Raw genomic sequence first — 18,480 nt, forward strand, 5'->3', positions numbered from 1 at the left:
ACCCAGGTGGACTGCATGTATGAGGTAAGTGTGGCAAGCCCAGTAACTCGAGAAATGAAGCCATCCTGGTCTCATCAGTGACCCTGGTGGACATCCATATGTGGGGCTGACATTGAACACTCAGACATAATTTGCTGTGATGGCTGGCAGTTAATGTCCATCAATATTGTGAAGTATTTGCAGACGTTTGTAAACAGATGATGTGATCATGCTTGTCCTTCATGATCACGGGTCAAATATCACTCCTTTAGCAAAATATGCAGTAAATAATAATCAGTCTCCTATTGAATGTGGTCCTACATATGAGCTTGAGGTCACAATACTCAATGCCAAGTGTTGACCAGAGGGGCATTAAGCCCCCAAGATTTGGGCTGTGGAGTGTTGTAACAATTTAGCATTTTGCGACGAGCTGGAGTGAGTATAGTGATCTAGAACTAAGCAATCTTCCAACATCAGTATCTGGCCTCTCTGATGTCCTTGAGGCTGAATACCATTCAATTCTCAGAGCAGTGTTCTAGCATTGAGCCGGGACCTCCAGCTCTTGCTGGAACAGTTTGCAGCTGAGTGTGAAGCGGTAGAGATGAGGATCAGCACCTCCAAGTCCGAGTCCCTGGTACTCAGTCGGAAAAGGGTGGAGTGCTCTCTCCAGGTTGGAAGTGAGATCCTGCCTCAAGTAGAGGAGTTCAAATACCTCGGGGTCTTTTTCACGAATGAGAGAAAGATGGAGTGGGAGATTGACAGGCGGATCGTTGCAGCGTCAGCAGTAGTGCGGGCTCGGTACCGGTCCGTTTTGCTGAGCAGAAAAGCAAAGCTCTCGATTTACCATTCAATCTACGTCCCAACCCTCACCTATGGTCACGAGCTTTGGGTAGTGACTGAAAGAACGAGATCGCGGGTACAAGCGGCTGAAATGAGTTTTCTCCACAGGGCGTCTGGACTCTCCCTTAGAGACAGGGTTAGGAGCTCGGACGTCTGAGAGAGACTCGAAGTGGAGCTGATGCTCCTCCACGTCGAGAAGAGCCAGTTGAGGTGGTTCGGGCATCTGGTCCAGACACGTTCCTGGTGAGGTGTTCCGGGCATGTCCAACAGGGAGGAGGCCCCGGGGCAGACCAAGAACACGCTGGAGAGACTACATGTCTCAACTGGCCTGGGAACACCACGGCATAACCCCAGAGGAGCTGGAAGCAGTGGCTGGGGAGAGGGAGCTCTGGGTTTCTTTAATCGGACTGCTTCCCCCACGGGGAATAATGCGGATAAGCGGTGGGTAATGGATGGATGGATGGATGGACGGCTGGTGTTCCAGCATTTAGTGTAGAGGTTTTCCTGAAGATTATAGGGTTTTACCATGTTAACAAACTCCCTACTAATATACCCTTAATTTAAGGTGAAATATCTGATGAGCAGTTGTCCATCGGTGTACCTGATTAATCATGTTTTGAGGAAGTTCATGCAAATTACAAAAGGGTTTTTTTCTAGCATAAATATGGAATCATTACACAGATCATTGAAAGAATCGCTTAAGGGAAAAAATATAATCCATTTACAGGAAAGATTACCTTGAGTTTCAATCAGTTAACGTAAACTATGAGGATATGAGACACATTTTCTTCCGTAAGTCACATTCTTTAGATCTTCTTCTTCTTAACCATTCTATTGGTAGTACATTTCCTATTGATTCTGCCCCCCCCTCCTTCTCCTGAGGAACATGCCACACTGCTAATTTCTGCACTCTCTGAGTTTGTTAATACACTAGCCCCTGTGAAATCTAGAATGGTGGCTTTTATTTCTTCTTCTCACTGGTACACTAATGAATTGCACACCATGAAGCAGACTGGCTGTCAGCTGAAGAGACTCTGCAGGAAATCTAAGCTCTTGCTGAGGCCTATAAGCTGCCTACAGAGATGCCTTAGATGCTGCCAAATCATCCTATCTGTCCAGCCTTACTAACAATGCTAATACAAATACTTAGCATCTTTTTTCAACAGTCACCAAACTATTTACACCTCCTGACAGTGCTATAGCTGCTTCTCCGGCTCTTTGTGATTCATTTCTACATTTCTTTGAATCTAAAGTTGTGAAGATCAACAGTGATCTTGTGTCTTCCGCTGCTAATGACTCTTCACTCTCCACTTCAACCTTCCATGCTCCATGTGTTATCACATCCTCCTTTTCTCTTTCTGCTTTTCATATTGTTGACTCCTTATTCATTGCTAATATTTTAATGAAATCTAAAGGTACAACTTGTTTACTAGATCCTCTCCCTTCATCTTTAACTAAAGCCTCTCACTCTGCCCTGGTCCTTCATCTCTCAACTCTTATTAATCAATCACTGGGTACTGGTTGGGTTCCATCTATCTACAAAATTGCTGGAGTCACTCCTCTACTTAACAAACCTGGCTTGGATCCTCTGGCTCTAGTTAATTTCAGGCTCATCTCTAACCATCCTTTTCTGGCCAAAGTCCTCGAATATACTGTTGCTAGTCAACTTCAAAACTATCTTGAAACTAACAATCTCTTGGAACCATTCCAGTCCAGATTCTGTCCCTTCCACAGCACTGAACCTGCCTTAATACAAATATCGAATGATCTATCCAGGCTGTGGAAGCTGGGCATTGATGGTTCCACCCTGGATTTGTTCACATCATATCTAACTGACAGAAAACAGTTCATTACCCTTTCTGGTCACACTTCTTACATTTCTCCTGTTACTCAAGGGGTACCTCAAGGATCAGTCATTGGGCCCCTTCTTTTCATTGTATACATGCTTCCCTTTGGACATATCTTGCATAATTTTAATCTGGACTTTCACTGCTATGCGGATGACATCCAGATTTATTTTAGTACCAAATCCATTAATAACCCACCTCTTGACCAGTTAGAAACCCGTCTATCAGAAATCAGGAATGGATGAATCACAACTTTCTCATGTAAAATATTAACAATATTGCTAATCGGTTTCAAATCAATTCTCAAAAAAGTTGGTTCCCTTTCTCTCTCCATTGATAATTCAAGTGTATCTCCTTCTTCCCTGTTTCGTAATCTGGTGTCATCCTCGACTCAACTCAGTGCTCACATCAGTTCTATAATCAAAACGTCATATTTTCATCTGTGTACTATTGCCAAAATCAGGCCATCTCTTTCTCAATCTGCTACTGAAATCCTTACTCATGCTTTCATCTCCAACCGTTCCGACTACTGCAACTCTCTTTTCTTTGGCATCAGCTCTTCCTCTGTCCACAGGCTTCAGACTGTTCAGAAATTTGCTGCCACTTTCTCACTCGCACTCACCAACACATCACACCGGTTCTCCAACATCGTCACTGGCTTCCCATAAAGTACCTTATTTAATTCAAAATGCAACTTCTCACTTGTACTGTTTGTTTATGTTTTGTATTTTGTATTTGCTCTGTTTTGCATGTCGTTGAATGTGTTCTATGTATTAACTATTGTAAGCGTTTTTGAGTTCTTAAACAGCACAATAAAATATAATGTATTATTATTATTATTATTATTATTTTCCATTCATTCATTCATTCATTCCTTCATTGTCTGTAAGCGCCTATCCAGTTCAGGGTCACGGTGGGTCCAGAGTCTACCTGGAATCATTGGGCGCAAGGCAGGAATACACCCTGGAGGGGGCGCCAGTCCTTCACAGGGTAACACACACTCACACATTCACTCACACCTACAGACACTTTTGAGTCGCCAATCCACCTACCAATCAAACTTCATTTCAGTGCAACTGAAAAATCCCCCTCAACCGTCTCCTGTGAACAAAAAAATCCTGCCTGCTTTCAGTTCTCAATAGGAGAAATGTAACAAAAGCAGTGACCTTGACTGGACTCCGGTTGAACAAAACAAAAAAGGCTGTTTTACAGGTTGCACAAGCAAGAACCACCACATTTCAGAACTAATATCTCCACTGCTGAGGACACAAGTTAGCGGTAGACTCTCTACACAAACATGCACACAGAGTGAGAGATAAGGTATAAGATGTCTGATATGAGCTCCATACGCACAGTTACACATATACACGCAAGCACATACACACACACACACACACACACAGGGTGAGAAAACAAATACACCATACGATCACATATTTCCTGACCAAAAAAGATACTATTTTGTCTTCCATCTGAATATTCATGAGAGTTTGTCAAAGGTCTAAAGCCCACAGAGGAAAACAGTAGCCGGCCAATTCGATGCAATCTCCTGCATAAAATCTGTAAACACTCGCTACATTAAATAAAAAAGTATTTATCCAGTTATTTTTTTTTTTTTAATCTGTTCCTTCACAGATCCGGACACAGCCTTCAGAACAAACACGTCCACAGCATATCCAAACAAGACAATTCAGTGTATCCCAATCCTATATTTGACTAAGTATTTATGCAAATCAGCTGCAGTAATTACATTCAAACCAATTCTCTTGAATATGAATTTATTGCAAGAGCAAATTTTTCATGCATTGAGCCACGAGAACATTAGTGAGGGTAGGTATTGGTGTTGGACAATTAGCTTTGGATCTCCACTCCAGCTGATCAGGTACTGGATGGATCTCCATGACTCTGGGGAACACAACTGCACTACTCCACAGCCCAGTTTGTTTAGACCCTGATATCTCTCTCTCTCTCTCTGGTCCCTTCCTCTTCCTCATCACTCAGCCACCAAATAAGGTGCCATAACGTGCTACAACACAACATCTAATAAGGGTTTATAAATGGGGAAATTGGTGTTTGTGAGCTATTGCCTATCTGTTTTCATGCTCCAAATCTGCCAGGGGGCGACACAGCAAACTTCAATAATAAAGACACACAAAAACAACCCATGACAAAAAAACCTGCAGCTCCAGGATGGCGCCAATCTCTGCTCAAATCGGTGAAAATCAGTAATGTGGCAGGCTAAAAACAGCAAAGAAAACATCCCTCATTCTTAGCATAGCTCTGACACTGCGCTGTTTATTCAAAGTCTACAAACCCATGCACAGAGGAGTCTGCTGCCCTGTGTAAAAGCATATGAAAGTACATGATACAGTATTTTTAACAAGAGATAACACACTGTAAAATATTTGTTCTGTTGCGTGCCCTTTAGGCCTCTTCATATTGTTCTCTCCCAAAAAGCACTCTTGTGTCTTTATATTAAACAAGGATGTAGTACACCTCAACACACCACCTCATTTAACAACAGCAAATATTTATCTGTGATCAGAATCATCTCCGTTCAATTATTTAATTCAACAGACAAAGAAAAGTAAATCTATAAATTCTTCCTCTATTAAACAAGTACAATGTTGTTTGGTCTGTTTGTTCAAAGATCCGGATACAGCGCTCAGAGCCAACACCGTTCCACATATCCAAACAAGATAATACAGTTTATGCCATTCCTGTATTTGTCAAAGCATCAGGAGATGAATACAAACAAGGAAATTTGAGAGAAAATACAGTTCTTGACATGAGCTTCAGTGAATCCATTATTCATAAACATCAGTGTCATTGTTCATCTCACTCAGACGCTCTGTCGCTGTACTTCAAGACCCGTCAGGAATTTACACCTTTAATTCCGTATTCCGAAAAACTCTTTGTGTCCTCAGAAGGAGTTTAAAACTGAGCCCTCGCAATGAAGAGCCACACTTAGATGAAACTGTAAAAATATCTTCGGATGTAAATAATAATAATAATAATAATAATAATAATAAATTTTATTTCATAGGCGCCTTTCTGTCACTCAAGGACACCTTACAAAGAGTAAACAATAAACATAAATAATTCTGAAAAACACACAAGTATACAGTATTGGAAAAAAATGAACAATGTAACCGAGTCATTTTAAAGGAAAGGCAATCTTGAACAGGTGGGTTTTGAGTGAAGACTTGAATTGTGGGAGTGAGTTTATGTTCCGTATGTCGGGGGTTAAAGTGTTCCAAAGCTGGGGAGCAGAGCGGCTGAAAGCTCCACTTCCCATGGAAGTGAGACGGGCAGGGGGAGCAGTCAAGTGAATGGAGGAGGAGGACCTGAGGGTGCGAGAGGGAGTTACAACATGGAGGAGATTGGAAAGATATGGTGGAGACAGCTTGTGGATGGCCTTGAATGTTAACAGAAGGATCTTGTAATCTGTGCGGAACTTGACCGGAAGCCAGTGGAGCTGTTGCAAGACAGGAGTGATGTGGTGAATGGAGGGGGTTCTAGTGAAATGACATCGTTTGACACTTTTTAAAAACAAAGCAAAGCATTTCTTTGCTGGATGTTTCAACTTAAATATGGGCTCAAACTGAAGAACTGAAATAAAATCCAGCACCAAGACTGAACAATCTAACACGGATACAACAAAGAACATGGAAATTTAACGCATTCAATTTTTTAATGCTAAATAATCACTTTACCAAATTTGTCCACAACTTCCTCCTGATTTTCACACTTTTTACAGAGCCTAGTGCTGTATTAGCGGTTCTATATGTAAATATAAATGTAAATATAAATGTAAAACCAGTGTCGCTACTGTTGACTTCAGAAGGTGGATTACATTTGATTGATGCTGAAAAATATATCAAATATCACAACTAACTCTCACTCAGGCCTTATACACATATTATATGTGTGTCTGTGTGTATTATATATTTGTAACATATATGTTATATATTATCCAATGAAAACCGTATCGGAATATTTGTCTGTTTATAGTCACAATTTAACCGCAGCTTCCATGTCTTTCACATTGTGTGAACACTTCATGATGAATAATGGGCCAATAGAAAAATTCCAAAATGACTTTTTTAGACTAAATTCCATTGATAATTAAGATTGTTTTTACCATTGAGCAGCTCCATATGTTTCACTGATTTTATAATAAATATCAGTAAAACAAATATAAATAAATATAAAAGTTTAACTCATAAACATGTATTTTCCAATAATTTCTGCATATTTAGAAAAGTTAAATGGAAATAAATTCACTGCTTTAATGGCAAATGTTTCTAAGACACTGCTGTACATGATCTGAGATCAGTTTCACAGGACTCAATTAATAAAAATATATAAAAGCATGAGATATCATTCTTTGCATGCTCCTTGGATGATCAAACATGGACGATAAATTAAATTGAACAAACCTGTCCAATCAGTAGTGTATATAACTGCCAGTGATATTTTTACATCTAAAATATGCCCTGTTTTGCAAGGTTAGAGCTGCTTCCTTAAGCTGCAATTTACAAAAAAATATATAACTGTCATATTGAATGACGCATGAGGAAAACACTGAGCTGCGGGACATTACTGGAGTCTGTATTAATTAGCAGAATTCTTTAAGAAGCCAGAAGGTAAAATGTAAAGCAGAAGTCCCTCATTCTTCACATAACTCTGATTTATCTTAATCTTCTGGCAGATAAGTGTAAAGGCTGCTTATGCGGCACGTACACACTTTGTCGGCCACTGGTTCATGTTCAGAACACATTCCTGGGGCCAAATAGGAGGAGTGTTACAGTTTTTAAAGGACGTAGGAAACGTGTGTAAATTTGGTGTCACAAAGGTTTATGGAAATCAAGAGAAAGAAAAGTCAGCACAGAATTGAAGTAGTTTCATCAAAGTGGTCTTTTTCATAGATGAACTGGGTAGTGTTGCTGTGACACAGCTCCAGGGTCCTTCGATTATGGGTTCATCGCCATGTCAGGTCACTGTCTGTGAGGTGTGATCTCCCTGTGTCTGTGTGGGTTTTCTCCCGGTTCTCTGCTTTCCTCCCGCAGTCCAGAAACACCTGAGGTTTTAAATTAAATCTCTATTGATTTATAATAAGTTCGAATAATTTGAATAAAAACTTCAGCTTCTATTCTTTTGGAAAAAGTGGTTTTGAGAAGTGGATGAACAGGAACATGCAACAAAACAAACCTGATCCATTAACCTCCATTAGGTTTGAACATTTTTATTTCATTCTTCTAAAAGTCAACATTCTGGAAATAGGAGTTTCCAAAATTTTATACAGTGTATGTAATTAAAAGCTGTTCTTATGAAATATCACTCTGTGAAAGGATTAAATTAAGAACAGAGATTGGTTGGCCTCAGTGAGGACATTTTTATTTGTTACTGAACACGGATGAGCCAAATTCATCCGCGTCTTTCAGGTTTCGCAGTAAGTTTGAAAGACAATGCTTTAATTTGTGCTTGAGTCATCTCTCATTAACAAGGTGGTTATATAGAAATCACAGTTCAGTTGTGTGTATAAACATCGCCTGTCCTTATTTTTGTCTTAATACATTTATTTTATTGAATTTGTATTCCCAGACAATACAATACATTAACAGAACACATTTACTTTTATATTCATCACAATCTATTCAAAGCTATATGAATTTATATTATATTTATTAAATCTTTAGATTCCTCACACTGTACAATCAAAACCAATATAAATCAGACGTACTGCATATTAATATTTTCTTTATGCCATTGCATTAATATAAACGTTTTGAAGTCTGTGCTAAAGTCTGTATTGTGGACACATTGTGGACAGATGTTAAGTTGTGCACATGTTGTTGTGTAATCACCACAAAAGATCACAATTAACACGGGACACTGCAAAGCACCACATGAGCTTGAAGTTCCCAGATCCAGTGCCAAACCTTTCACATGTCACATTAATTATCACAGCATACGTAGCAGTTTCCTTATTCTCACAAAGACTATCATTCATTAGACAACAACAAACAACATTAATTCTTTGCAAACCTGGAATGTGTGGGACACTGTCCAACGTTCGGGGCAATGACCCCTTGTCAAATTACCTGGTATTTTTTCCTTAAGTGAAAGTCAATACACATCCTCTACACAAAGGACACATTTAAATGCACAGTTACAGAGTACTGGCTGATTGTGACATTTTGAGAAAACAACACAGTGTAACAGGTGGCTTGTGCAAAACTATCCGCACATATTATATTCTGTGTTTATTTGTTAAACTCAAAAAACCTGTGCACCAACCAAACCAACGCAGGGAATACCATAAAGAGAAAATCCATAAAACACAAAAACATTTGACCAGTGAGAGTTAACACACTGCAGGACAGTGAAAAAAGAACAGGACGGAGAGTAACAGACCAAACAGTAATCACAAGGATATGCATAAAGGAGTTAACAGCAACAGAGCAGTTCTGAACGGCTGTTCCAACAAATACAATCAATCAAAAGTCAAATTCTATTAAACATACAGCGCTGAATGTAAATGATTTATCATTATATAATGGTTACGCACATAATGCGCATAATAGACTTAAAACCTTTTTTAACTACACAATTATTAAACTACTAAGCAGAATATGAAAGAGAGAGGTCAGTTAAAACCAAAACAAATGATGATATGGAAATAGAAGACGGGTATTAAATCATAGACACATTCACAATGAAGCTATTCATAACCTTCTGGTGTTAGACCTGTCCCTCAAGCCAGCAGTTGCTAAGATTGTACATGTGTGTGTGTGTGTGTGTGGGTGTTTCATTGAACCATCTCATATTTATTATCATTGCTTGATTAATGTATTTCCTTATTCTGAGAAAGCCAAACATTTATAAGCACCTTAGGCAGCTTTCTTCCTTTAGAAACCTGAAGTGTTTGAGACACAGTCAAACGTACCTGGAATGTTTCCCCTAAGTGAATTTTTAGAACACGTCCTGTACAGAAAAGAAGCATAAAAATGCTGAGTATTCGATGAATGTAAAAAACTGAGAAAACTATGCAGCATTTTGCCTGTGCAAAAAAAATGGCACATAAATTATTCTACGAGTATTTTTTTTTATTACAGTTTTTTTCAGTTGCTTTGGTGCATTTCTCGGATCAGAATTAAAATTCTCTAACTGTTAGTTCAACGTCTACAAGATAGAGTCATTTGTGCACATCATTGTAGCAGTTTCTCATTCCGTCCAAAACAAACTGCAAATGCTTTTGGACACGAATCAATTGCTTCCAGACAATTCTCTGCTGTTTTATAACATTGTCATTTGCTTATGTCGTGTCAGTCAAAATGAACTATACTTGTGAATGCTGAATAGTCTTTCCCTATGACACTAATAGTCCTCATTTCATTGTTTGAATCATTACATACAAAAATGTTGAGCTAGTAGTCAAAATCAGTCTAGAAAATCTTATGCATTTCTTTATCATTTTTTTCTGAAAATGTCTCCCAAATTGAACAATTCCTCTTAGGTGAACCTCAGCTTTCACTGATGAGGAGTGTTTGAAGCATTAGTTATAACCAATGATAAGCCACTTATCCACATTCACTCAAAGCTGAATCCCATGAAACCCTCGATTGGCAAGAATATATGAACCAAGCAGGACACAGTGTGTACCATTTTGACAATACAGTGACACAGAAATGGAAGGTCAGCATCGTGGAAGAGGGGTGAGGATGCGTGGAGGAAGGGGAAGGGGACAAACCAGGGGAAGAAGAAGAAGAGGCCAAGTACATAGGCAGATTCCTGATGAAATTAGGGCTACAATTGTGGACCATGTCGTCAATCATGGCCTCAAAATGGCTGAGGCTGGGCGAAGGGTTCAGTCAAATGTTGGAAGATCCGATGTAAATTCAATTATTCAAACATTTCGTTGAGAGTGTATACTGGACAGTAACTCAGCCCTAGGGTTAGGGCGTCCTCACCCGTATCCCCCGTCTTGGTCCATACAACACACAACATTTGCTGACTTTTTTAGACACTCTTTACAGGGACATAATCCCTGAGAATGAGAGGGGTCTAAATGGAGACCATCTGAACAAGTTTGTTGGGATAATGTGCGTTTTCACCACTCAGATTTGGTCAGACAGTGGTTTTCAGCACATGAAAGGCTGCTGGTGGAATATCTCCCTCCCTACTCCCCATTCCTTAATCCAATAGAGGAGTTGTTCTCTGCCTGGAGGTGGAAGGTATATGACCAGCATTCACAGATCCAAATGGCCCTGTTAGTGGCCATGGATGCAGCATGTGAAGTCCTGCAGAGGGTGTATTAACCACTCGAGGAGATACTGTCCTTGCTGCATTCCCAGGGATGATATTCACTGTGATGTCGATGCAAATATGTGGCCAGACAGACAGGAATGTATGGATGTGTGAGAACGATTTACAGTACTTTGTATGTTCCTATTCAGTTCCATTATGTACTGCAATATTGTTTACAGTTGTGCACGACTCTATCCAAAGGGTGTTTCTTATTTTTGTCGTAAATAAGTTTGTACTTTGCTTTTGCACAGTGCTGTGAACAAATTAGAGTTTCAATGATTATATGGAGTAAAAATGTGAAACATACATAGTGTGTCTTGTACTCATTTACCTCACTAAATACGATAATGTGTAACTTAACTGTAGATTTCAAATGGGTGTGTGCTAATAGTGTATAGCGCTGTCTTGAGCATTTTCAGGTAGTGTCACCATAATCTAAGAGTTTTTTGCACTGGAAAACACTTACAGAGTGAACTGTCATATTAAAAAATGACAAAGCCATTTGACCACGTCTTGTTCATAAACAATGGTGTCAGGAGTTTTTATTTTGATGACACAGACCCTTTCATTCGTATGAATACTTGCTTTTGAGGAATGAACTATTCATTTTGAGCAAGTGACACGCTTTTGCAGGTTATCAACTAGTTTTTGAAGTTTGTACTATTTGTTTTGAGAAATTCACTTAATGTTGTGCAAATGTTAATAGTGATGTGAGAAATGCACCAAAGCAATTGAGAAAAACTGTAATCTGTTAAAAACTATATTTCGAATACGCAGAAAGCAAAGGTCATTTGACCAGCGGGGTGTAAGCCTTTGCACACAGGTGTTTTGAGCCTGGAACAGTGAAATAGAACAGGACAGAGTGAAAGAGACATAAGCAATGACAGTGATGCTCAAAAGAGGCTAAGAGCAACAAAACTGTTAAATTCTTGTTTTATCAGTTAATCAGTTTTATTGGAACATATCGAGGACAAATAACACTAATTAAAAATCGTATCATCAGATATAAATAAGCCATGTCTGATTTCTTATTGCTGAACATCAGGGGGGAAACACATTACACTGAACTGTGTAGGAATGTTTTCTCTACAGAGGATATGTAGAAAACCACCTGCAATATGAGCAGTTGTACACAAACGTGTGCTGTGTGATATTTTTCTAGCGTTCCTGTGTAAAGCAATTTGAGAATCGATAACTTATAAATCATACCATTTGCTGTAAATGAGGTGTATTATAAATAATATGTTCCTTGCTGTGGTGAAAGCTATGTAATGAAATGCTCCGGGTCACTGTGATTGATTTGCATGCATAGAGACCTTTGATTTCCCAGTGAATTTTACTATAGAACTGAGGAGGTTCTGGACACAGTTCTTCTCAGAGATCTGGACCCCAGCTGTGATGATCTTCAGTACCTGAGATAGAAAGATAGATAGATAGATAGATAGATAGATAGATAGATAGATAGATAGATAGATAGATAGATAGAGGGACAGAAAGAGGGATAGATAGAGAGATTAAGAGAGAATAGTACACACTACACATTACCCACTGGACTAGAGGAGAGCTAAAACAAATTGGGCAGCAACAGATGCACTGTGTTTAAAAACTCCAGCAGCACTGCTGTGTCTGATCCACTCTGTACCAGCTAAACACAAACTAACACACCACCACCATGTCAGTGTCACTGCAGCACTTTGGCGGTCATATGGGGGTCCTGACCACTGAAGAACAGGGTGGAATGGGGCTAAAGAAGTATGCAGAGCAACAAATGGACTATAGTCTCCAACTGTAGAACTTCAGTGATACAACTGACAAAAATGTGAAAGGAGGAGGTGTCTTTAATGTTACGGGTGATTGGTGTATTTCTAAACAGATCTTCCTCATTCAGAAGAACCACACAAACACGAAACACATGTATTTTCCGAGCAATAATATTTTAATCATTAGATTCTTATTAAAACATTCCAGGGCTGGCTTCTCATGGCAGTAGGATTTACTTATGAGGCATTGCATTGCAAACTGGAAATGTGAGTGAAGGCATTCGAGGGATGTGTTGGTGTGTTTTTTTAATTAATTTATTCCCAGCAAATCCATAAAAGGAAAAGGGCAGCACCAGAACGACTGGTGACTACGTTCATTTCATCTGGATGTGGTCAAGGCTGCACTGTGCAAACTGAGCTGGTCCAAATCATTCTACACTCTCCGCAAAGTGTGCGGACTTGTTGAATAATCTCTAACAGACTTTATTGTCTTACAGTGTTGGGAGGGGGGTGTTATAAAGGGGAGGATCAGCCCAAACCCTAAAGTTAGAAAAGACCTGGTAAATTCTTTAGTCTATTTTCTGAAGATGTCGTTGGTGATGTGTCGGGTAAAGCTCACATGGAGCTGCTGGCACTGTGCAAGCACTGGGAAGGCAGATTGGGATATACATATAAAAGGCTGGTCAAATGACCGAGTAAAGTAAACTTGAGGTGGGTTTGAGACTCCAGATCTCACTGTCACTGACTTAATTCAGCAAGAAAAACAGACAAAGGGAGGTGCCTACCTGAATGTGCTTATGTGAAGATCATAAGTTGGGCCCAATGTGTAACTCCAATGATTAAGTACAGAATTTTGTCATAGTCTCCTGTATAATCTCTGATGTTCCTATGTATTTAACATGATGGGAAAAGTGATAATATAAAATGCACCATAACTTTTGCACAGTCTACAGTGTAATTCGATTTTTCCCCTTATGTTTAGTTAAGCAAAAATAAAGTAAACAAAATGAAGCCAGGTGATGAAGGAAGATATTCATACAATTTTTTTTTTAATTTAAATATTAGGGATAGAATAAGCAAAGTGCAAAATGAATCCTTCATCACATAGAAGAGTATTTACTATGTGGTTATCACAAAGACTGTACAGAAAGAGAGAGAGAGAGAGAGAGAGAGAGAGAGAGAGAGAGAGAGAGAGTGAGAGAGAGAGAGAGAGAGAGAGAGTGAGAGTGAGAGAGAGAGAGAGAGAGAGAGAGAGAGAGAGAGAGAGAAGGGTAAACTGAGCAATCAGAAAGAAGCCTGCAGGCTGACATCTGGATCAGAATTATCAGAAACAACAGGTATGACAAGCACCCTGGGAATTTCTGTCAGTGTGCCACCTGACTGTTGACACACAAAAATAAACTACGTCTGCAAGACAGTCATTCAGTCTAAACTCTGTAGGTTGTAAACAAATCTTATATTCGGTCTACAAATATGGGTACCATTATAAATGAGAAAATTCACACATCCCACAGTCAACTATGTCTAAACAGACAGTCTGTAAGGGGTTAATTGAACAAACCTTGTGGTTAAATAGTTACATTTGATAACAAATATGTGCTGAAGCTTACAGGGTTAATTTCGACTGATGGAGGAGATAAAGTAAGGTCAGTGTTTGGTGGGATCTGAGATTTAGCTACAGGGACAGGCAGCTTAAGAAGTAGAAGTACAGCATGCTCAGTGAAAATGTAAGAATAGGGGAGGACAGACGGTTCTAAGAAAGTATTTTTTTTTCTTTGTGCGGGTGGTAGCAGATAATCCAGTTCTCTTCTTCTGCAATAATATACAATACACACACACAAATACAAATACACACACAAATAATAATTATAATAATAATAATATATAATATATATATATATATATCAGTGGCGGATGCTGGTCTTTCAAGGAGGGGAAGCTCAATTACGGCCTACATCATAAAATGTGTCGGTTTATTTATAGGTCAGTCTCCAAACAAGCAGCTACAAAAAACCCCACCAGAAATAGAAGCTCGATTTGTCACTAGTCGTTTTTAACAAAGAAAATGCCGCTAACAGAACTTAGAAAGTCTGGTTCAACTCGGAACAGAATGAAAATGTAATGCTCCCTCGGATCTTTACACCAAAGTATCGCTGATTCACTCATTTCGCTGTCAATCAAAAAGGGATTCAGCCTCAGACAGATCATCCAATCATCATGCAGAAGCTGAGCGTCCGGGCCAGCCGAGGCCAGCCCACTGCCCCATAGACCCCCAGAGACGCTGAGCGTCCGATGGGCGGGACAAAGCCCAGCATTTATCCAATGACTCGTCTCGTTTCGCTGCACTTCGCTGTTTCCCTTATGAACTCTGTGGACGCTCAGCGTCCTCACTGTTTAAAGCACTGTGAAGCTGCGGGAATGATTGAGAGGAAAGCTGCGTCTTTACCAGTGATAAGAAGCTGATTCTGAACAAAAGTTGAGCGCGTTGTAGTGCATATTTATTCAATGACATGTACACACAACAGTATATATTTGATCACTTATTTTTTGACATTTTAGGGGAAGCTGAGCTTCCCTTGCAGTCTTAGAGCAATCGCCTCTGATATATATATATATATATATATATATATATTTACAGGGAAGTCCTCGGGTTACGTCAGTCCCGAGTTACGATGTTTTGTGGTTACGACACATCTCCCATTTACTGTATAAAGCCTTGTTTCGACGTAAGTGGTTTTGCGTCGTAAATGTCGTAACACGAACTTCGTGTTTGGTGTGTGCCGCGGAAGAATACACGGTTACGCAGCTCGGGACCGAGGAGGATAGGTGTTAGGATAGGATAAGTGCTTACAGTATGTACGTATGTTCCGACTTACACCGAAAATCGGTTTACGACGCAACGTAGGAACGGATCAACGCCGTTAGTCGAGGACCCCCTGTGTGTGTGTATATATATATATATATATATATATAATTTGTTTGGCCGGTCACTGACATATTCTTAATGTGTTTTAGAAATAAAAACGTTTAAGCTAAATTTTATGAAATTATTAATTAAAAAAATGTAGTTTAAAAAATGTATTTAAAAATACAGAAGTAAAATTCTGCATTTATTTAAAACTAGACTAAACTAAACTAAAACACTTTAGTTTTGTTTAACTAACAATAATTAAATGACAAAAATGAACAAAACAAATTTTAGTTAAAAAGACTATGATTAAAACTAAATCAATATCAGCCGCCAAAATGAACACTGGCTACCACTGTTTCAAAATTGACAACAGTGGCCCTGTCTGAACAGCTTTAAACAGTGATTAAATCAGCCACTGGCTGGCTTTACTTCAGATAGGATCTGACATCCATTTTGTGGGTGAATGAGTGAACATCAGAAAAGCTGAGTAACAGTTACAGTAAGAGTATTACCATCTCCACCATCAGATGAAAGGAACAGATCCTTCTGGATCGTTACCTCTGACAGAAACACCGAACCATCTGACCCTGGCAAATACATGACGTGCAAATACAGCACACAATGCACTTGATATAGAGATAACTCCAGATATGTGTGAGAGAGAGATGCACAGTGATAAATTATTCCTTTAAAGTCCCTTTCCCGTATTAAAAAAAACCCTTCCCCTTCTGCTTTGTTAAGAGGCTGCTCACATTTAACAAAACACAGATTAAATTACAGTCTGCCAGGGTGAGGCCAAGCTTCACACCCATGCCACATATGCCATGAAAAGGTTCAAATATTTTCCAAAGAACATCTTTAAAAAAAGATATCATGTGTTTTAAAGGCACACTCTAGAGTGCCATAACAACCCGTGAGCCCACGGCCAAACATATCAAATATCAAATAACAAGATTTATACAAATATTTACATCAAGTCATTGCTCCAAAATAGTAACTTTACAGCAGAAGGAAAAAGCCTGAACCTTTACATCATGTGAAGGACAGCTGCTGTGTTCAAATAATTTAGTAAACTAAAATAAATAAAAAAAAATCAACAAAAATGGACATACATGTTTTTCTTTGAACCGTGACAAAACACATATTTCTTCTTAAATGAAAATATTAACAGGGAGTTTGTCCTCTGTCACTGAAGTTATAGCCACTACACCTCTGGGAAGTCATAACTCTAAATGCAGGAACATTGTTGTGAGGATCTGATGGCCTTCACACACAAGAACATTAATAAACTAGCTGTGGGTCACCAACACTACTCCAGCTCCTCCCAGAGATATCGGCTGGTTACTCATCACTTGGGAGAATTTAACTCCACAACGCTAGGGCTCATGTGCAGCTGCTCTAGTGTGTTCCATATAGTGTCATATGTTCTAGGTAGATGGGTGCTGAAGTCAGTTGTTATTAAAATTGATGCATAATGTGTAGATTGTAGTAAGCTGTAAGGGTTGAGTCGCTTTGATCTGGGGAAGTTACCAACGGCTAGAAAATCAGCGAAAGTTTAAACGATACAGATCACACGACCAACTGGCACTGAACTTATTCTGTCTCAAGCTCAAAGGGCAGAGATTCAGTGTCTTATATCCTAGAGTCATAATAAACAAGGAAAACATTCTTCAAAATCACACCTCTTACGCACACAAACACATTCTTATGCTAATATAATAATTAGAGGTTATCCAACACTGACTCGTCATAGGCCCAGCACATTATATAAGCATTTTCCTTTTATTCTTCCGGAATATTTTCTTAAAATCAATTTAACATTTAATAAATGAAACACTGAAAGAATGTGTGTGTGTGTGTGTGTGTGTGTGTGTGTGTTTGGGCATATTAAAGTTCATTAGCATGAAACAAGCTACACACTTCAGATGAAAGCTCATGTACTTATGTCAATGAAAAAAAAAACTTCAGGAGGATCTAAGGTGTCTGCACGTTTACCCATGACTACACTACATTTTCTATTATTTTCACTGGCCTTGAAACTTTTGCTTTTTATTTATTGTTTGTATTGTTTCTGTCAAAATGAACATGTTAGCGCTTGTGGCAATTTAAAGCATTAATGCTAATCGATCATTTAGCCAAATTTGACCACCATTTTCTCATATAATTCACTTGTTTTAGAGAGTCTAGTGACATATTCGTGGTTTTATCTACCAACTTAAAGGCCGCGTCTGTTCATATCAGAAGGTGGATTACAGTTTATTTATGGTGAAATATGTATTAAACATCATAACTCTCTCTCTTACATTCCTCCTTTCTCTTTCCCACTCTCTCTCTCTCTCTCTCTCACACACACAAACACACACACACACACACACACACACACACAGAGGGATTCCTGTTCCTCTTCAGTCTTAAGTGATTAATCATAAATAATCACAGAAGATAGTGTGATTTAATTTTTTCTAATCAATCACCAACCCTAGTTTTTTATGTTTATGATTACTATATTATTCTTCACGTTAAAATTTTATAACATTCACGTTCTGTAACCGCTTTATCCTGTTAAGGATTGTGATGGGTCTGGAGCCTAACTGGAACCAAGGGGCACAAGAAAGGAGTCTGATAGCAACACCGCAGGAGAAATGCTAGCACAGACTTCCAGTATCCGTAGTTTAAGGTGCAGTGTGTGAAGAGTGGGAGAAGAGGGTTGCATTGACAATCCGACACAATGGGCAGCACTTTGAACACATATTATAAGTGGTCAGAAACTTGTAAATAACTCATGAAAGAATAAAGTTATGTTGAAACCACATGACCCTCTTTCCATTGA

The 18,480-nt window shown here is 39.0% G+C and overlaps 1 protein-coding gene across 2 annotated transcripts in view; it reads right to left on the reverse strand.

Annotated features, from left to right (window-relative positions):
* Window positions 1–11,950: 11,950 nt before the first annotated feature.
* Window positions 11,951–18,480, reverse strand: part of rtknb (rhotekin b) — a 56,049-nt gene continuing 49,519 nt past the window's right edge. For both annotated transcript variants that reach the window (XM_066646389.1, XM_066646388.1), the window contains one exon: window positions 11,951–12,391. In XM_066646389.1, the coding sequence (XP_066502486.1) occupies window positions 12,354–12,391 (38 nt within the window). In that variant the 3' untranslated portion in view covers window positions 11,951–12,353. The remainder of the gene's footprint in view (window positions 12,392–18,480) is intronic.

The sequence above is a fragment of the Hoplias malabaricus genome, chromosome 15 (assembly GCF_029633855.1).
Source record: "Hoplias malabaricus isolate fHopMal1 chromosome 15, fHopMal1.hap1, whole genome shotgun sequence".
NCBI lineage: Eukaryota > Metazoa > Chordata > Actinopteri > Characiformes > Erythrinidae > Hoplias > Hoplias malabaricus.